The sequence below is a fragment of the Chrysochloris asiatica genome, unplaced genomic scaffold, assembly GCF_000296735.1.
Source record: "Chrysochloris asiatica unplaced genomic scaffold, ChrAsi1.0 scaffold00025, whole genome shotgun sequence".
Lineage (NCBI taxonomy): Eukaryota > Metazoa > Chordata > Mammalia > Afrosoricida > Chrysochloridae > Chrysochloris > Chrysochloris asiatica.
In genome coordinates this window covers 1,831,615-1,837,136 of record NW_006408543.1, presented here as the reverse complement: position 1 = coordinate 1,837,136, position 5,522 = coordinate 1,831,615, and the positions used below count along the sequence as shown (strand labels likewise).

General features: G+C 43.4%; 1 protein-coding gene across 1 annotated transcript in view; it reads left to right on the top strand.

Moving 5' to 3' along the window:
- TDRD9 (tudor domain containing 9) overlaps positions 1-5,522 on the top strand; it is a 110,954-nt gene that overhangs the window by 72,722 nt on the left and 32,710 nt on the right. Inside the window, exons 22-23 of the mRNA XM_006839604.1 lie at positions 3,033-3,140; positions 4,396-4,496. Of these exons, the coding sequence (XP_006839667.1) occupies positions 3,033-3,140; positions 4,396-4,496 (209 nt within the window). The remainder of the gene's footprint in view (positions 1-3,032; positions 3,141-4,395; positions 4,497-5,522) is intronic.

Here is a 5,522-nt window from a genome sequence, read left to right as displayed (position 1 = left end):
AACAGATCTGTGTTGGAAGAAGTGCAGCCAGAGTGCTCCTTGGAGGCCAGGATGGCCAAACTTTGTCTCTCATTAGGAGGGACCAGTTGCTGGAAAAGGAGATCATGTTTGGTAAGGTGGAGGGTCAGAGAAAAAGAGGAAGACCCCCAGTGAGATGGATTGGCAAAGCGGCTGCATCAGTACCCTCAAGCGTGTCAATAATTGCGAGGTTGGCTCAAGACCAGACAGTGTTTTGTTCTGTTGTACATAGGGTTGCTATGTATGAGTCAGTACTGACTCGATGGCACCTAACAATAACAACATATGAAAAAGCTGAAAGGTCATTTAAAAGACAGGAAACAAAGAGAAGACTAAAATGAATGCCAGAAGATACTCAGAACTTGCTCTTGAATACAGAGTATCTAAAGGGAAAGAAAGAAATGATGAAGTAAAACAGTTGAGTAGAAGAGTTCACAGGGCATGTACAAAGACCCGGACTTAGAAAACTGAAGGAGAAGAACACGCTCAGCATTTCTCAAGCTGAAAGAACTGAAGAAAAACTGGACTTGAAATGTTGAAGACTTCTATGTTCAAAATATTAAATGATACAAGAAGCATCAAAAGACAATGGAGGAACTACATAAATTCAAACTAATACCAAAAAGGATTAGTTGACATTTACCCATTTCAAGAGGTTGTTGTTGTTAAGTGCTGTTGAGTCGATTCTGACCCATAGAGACCCTGTATAGGATTTCCAAGCAGCAGCTGGTGAGCTTGAACCACCGACCTTGCAGTTCAGATGACTTTGCAGTCTGACGCATTAGCCCACAGCGCCACACCTCTTCTCAAGAGATAGGATCTGAGTAAGAACTCGAGGTGTTGAAGAAAGAACTGCACGCTGCAATGAAAGAGTTGGCGAAAACCAGAGCTCCAGTAATGGATGGGATACCAAGTGAAATATCTCAGGAAATGAGTGGGATGCTGGAAGCGGTCCTTAGTCTACATCACGAAATTTGAAGGTCAGCTACATAGCCAGCTTACTAGAAGAAATCCATACTTGTGCCTGTTCCAAAGAAATGTGATTCAATAGAATGTGGAAATTGTTTAACAGTGTATTAATATTGGTTGGTTGGTGATGTGCCGTGGAGTCGGTTCCGACTCATGGCGACCCTATACAGGGTACAGGGTTTCTGAGGCTGTAAATCTTTATGGGAGCAGAACGCCTCATCTTTCTCCCGCAGAATAGCTGGTAGGTTCGAACTGCTGATCTTGAGGTTCGCAGCCTGATTCGTAACCACTATGCTACCAGAGCTCCTTATATTAATATTACACACAAGTAAAAAAATACAAAACAAAACAAAAACAGTTGCCGCACTATATCTACAGGGAACTGCCCGAAATTCAAGCTGGTATCAGAAGTCCTGAAAGAGGGATATTATTGATTACGCTAGATAGGTCTTGCTGATAGCAGTGAACACTGGGAAGATGTTTACCTATGTTTTATTGACTGTGCAAAAACACTCAGCTGTGTGGATCATAACAAATTATGGATAAGATTGTGAAGAATGGGAATTCCAGAACACACAGTTGTACACATATGGAAACTGTCCACAGTCTAAGAGGTAATCATTTGAACAGAGCATGGGAATACAGTATGGGTTGAAATCAGGAAAGAAGTGTGCCAGGGTCCAATTATTTCACTATACTTATTTAATCTGTATGCTGAGCAAATAATCAGAGAACTTGAACTGTATGAAGAAGAATTTGGCATTCGAATTGGAGGAAGACTTGTTAGCAACCAGTGGTGGTCAGATAACACAACCTTGCTTGCTGAAAGTGAAAAGGATTTGAAGCACTTACTGATAAAGATTGAAAACAGTGGTTAGTATGGATTTGATCTCAAAACAAAGTCCTCACAAGTCGATCAATAAGCAACATCAAGATAAACAGAGAAAAGATTGAAATTGTCAAGGATTTTCTTTTACTTGGATTTGCATTCAACTCCCATATAAACAGCAGTTGAGAAATCCAGGGATATCCTACATTGAGTAAATCTGCTGCAAAAGGCCTCTTTAAAGTATTAAAGAGCAAAGATGTTGCTTTGAAGACTCAGGTGTGCCTGACCCAAGCCATGGTATTTTCAATTGTCCCATAAACATGCAAAAGCTAGACAGTAAGTGTAAGACTGAAGGAGAATTGATACCCGTGAGTTATGGTGTTGGTGAAGAATATTAATTATACCATGGACTGCCAGAAGATTGAGTAAATCTGTGTCCAAAGTACAGCCAGAATGATTCTAGAAATGAGGCTGATGAGACTCATGTTCTTTGGACATGTGATCAGTAGGGACCAGTCCCCGGAGGATAAAGTTATGCTTGGCAAAGTGACAGCAAAAGGGTCAGCAGAGAGAGAGGAAGGTCCTTAATGAGATGCAGTGGCCACAGCAGTGTGCTCACACACAGCACAAACTCGGTGGCTGGCGCAGGACTAGCTAGTGTTTTGTTGCTGTGAGTTGGAGTGTACTTGATGTCCCTTAACCCTAACAAGAATAGCAAACTTAGTGGTCATTGCTGCTCCCTTTATGCCATTTGGCTTATAAAAGATTTCAGAGGAATTCCATACTTGTGGATATTTTAACCAGTTTTGAGCGTATAATCATTGTAAGTGCCATCAAATTGGTTCTGATCCACAGCGACCCTGTACAGGGTTTCCAAGGAGCGACTGGTGGGTTGGAACTGACAACCTTGGGGTTAGCAGCCCAGTGATTTTCCTGTGTGGAATTGGGAGGCATTAATTGTATTCACCATATTAATTGTGAGGCATTAATTGTATTCACCATATTAATTGTGAGGCATTAATTGTATTCACCATATTAATTGTGAGGCATTGTATTCACCATATTGTGCAACCCCCACCACTACATTTCCTAATATCCTTGATGTCCCGACCCGGAGACTCGGAGTGCCTCATGTCTACGCGTTTGCCCCTTGTCAGTGTTGCCTGGAATATCGACGCACAGTGCTGCCATTTCATAAGAACCTTTTCTTTTCCAGGTTGTCCTCGCAGGGGCCTTTTATCCAAATTACTTCACTTTTGGGCAGCCAGATGAAGAAATGGCAGTCAGGGAGCTGGCTGGAAATGACCCGAAGACGACGGTTGTGGTAGGTAGAAGAGCCGGGGGTGGCATGGGTGGGGTTGGCAGGTGGGCTGCCATTTCCGTATTGCTGCTTGAAAGCAGTTGACTTCTCCAGTTGTCTCTGGGTTAGTAGCAGTCAATGATTCTTCTTCCCTAAGTGAAGAGTATGACTTGTTTGAGCTCTTCAGGTACACCTACGTGAGCTTCATTCACCTGCTGCCTTTTTAGCAGACGTGGTCTGTAAAGAAAGCCTTGTTCATGACTGACGCCGACTTGGTCCATGCCCTTTTGAAGGATGTGGGGCACTTTTCCATAAGTCTCGAAACATCTCGTTAAGCAATGACTTCAGTTCACACAAAGTAAAGTGTTAGTGGCTGATCCTTAGTGCCCTGGCTTAGCCCCATGACCCCAGGGGCTGTTCAGATTGGACGCCCCACAGGAGCAGTCGTGGGCAGAGTGCTGCCCTCTCATGGGGAGCCAGCCCTTCAGTGCTGACGCTCCTATTGCTCCTTCCATGGAAATGCCGTGTTTCTGAAGGATGGATTTAGTCCATTTGATTATCTGACAGTTTAAAAAAAGTTATCATAAATCTTAATTTTTCAGTAGTAATGTAAGGACCAAACTGATTTTACCTACCTAGAAACTGCTTGACTAAACTCTAGTCAGGCTCAGGAAAGCATTTTAAATAGACAAGGCGTCAGTTATTAGTTCCCTCCAGAGGCAAGGTCAATCTCCATTCTGTACATTAGCCTGAACACGTACTCTAGCTCCAAGAATATGATATATGTATAAATAGCCAGGCAGCTCAAGGCCAGAGGCCAGATGTTTTCCTTTACCCTAGCCTAAGAACAAAGACCACCAGTCCTGACCAATTAAACTGTAACATCTCATAGTTTGCCAATTGTTAACCAATCCAAAGATTGTAAAGCTGAGAAACCTGAGCTGTTTGAAAATTCTATAAAAACCCTGCAGACAATGAATTCGGGGCTCTTTCCCTATTCCGAAATGTCGGATAAGGTTAGAGACCTGGCTCGAGCTTGATTAAACAACCCTTATGTATTTGCATCGGTACACGGCTCCTGGGTGGTCTTTGGGGACCCTGAATTCTGGGCATAACAGTAGATGGTTGGATGATTTTTAACAGAGGAAGAAATAACCTTTACTTAACATACATTTGTTGTGAAAACTCAGTTGTGACCATTTGAGGTCCTTAGCCACGAGCACAGGATCACAGTGGTGTGCGGGATGCGGTCAGCTGGCTGCTGCGTTGTCTTTTGCAGTTGAAGCACATCCCTCCCTATGGATTTCTCTACTACAAACAGCTGCAGTCTCTCTTTCGACAGTGCGGTCAAGTCAAGTCCATCGTGTTTGACGGTGCAAAGTAAGTCTGGCTTTGTGATCCTGGTAATTTGCATGAAAGACCCAGAATGTTTCAGCTGTTTGCAGGCACCAGTTCCTGAAACGGGCACACGTGGCAATGAGCCTCTTGTTGTCTGCTGCAGAAAGCCCTTGAAATGCACTTGGCTTTGTCTTGGTGTCAGGACTGTTCGACTAAGTGACCTCTTGAAGCCGCTCACCTCTGCTGTCCGTGGCCTGGACTGGGCAGGCTCCCTGGCCGCTAGTTTCAGTCTTGCTTTCTGGCAGTAAATAGTGTTGTGTGGTACAAGACACCCTGGAGAGAATGTCTGTTCTGGCTGTTCTGAGCATGCTTGTTCTACAGGGCCTTCTATGATTGGCCCTTCTTCATCTGCAGATAAGGAACCAATGGCACCACTTTGCCGTAACACTTTCCCAGAGGGAACGGTTATACTCAGAAATGATCATGTGTAATGTTTTATAGATTTTTAAAGATAGAAAAAAAAAAAAAAACCACAGTGTTTTGTACATTTTTATTTGATGTTCAAAACGATGTAAATCTGGGAAATAACTTTTTGTTGATTAATGTCTACTTAAGTCACATTGTTATTGTTGGTAGGTGCCATTGAGTTGGTACCGATTCATAGCAACTCTATGCACACCAGAGGAAACACTCCTGGTCCTGGGCCAACCTCACTATTGTTGCCATGCTTGAGCCCATTGACACTCCTGCTTTGCCAATCCATCTCTCTGGCGGGGGGTGGGGGGTCTTCCTCTTTTTCTCTGACCCTCCATCTTACCAAACATGACATCCTTCTCCTGACAATATGTGCTCCCTGCTGACAATATGTCCAAAGTATGAGACATGAAGTTTGCCCATCTTGTGCTCTAAGGAGCACTCTGGCTGCACTTCTTCCAAAACGGATCTATTGGTTCTTTTGGCAGCCCATGGTACTTTAAATATTCTCCTCCAACACCATAACTCAAAAGCATCAATTCTTCTACGGACTTCCTTATTCATTGTCCAGCTTTCGCATGCATATGAGGTTAT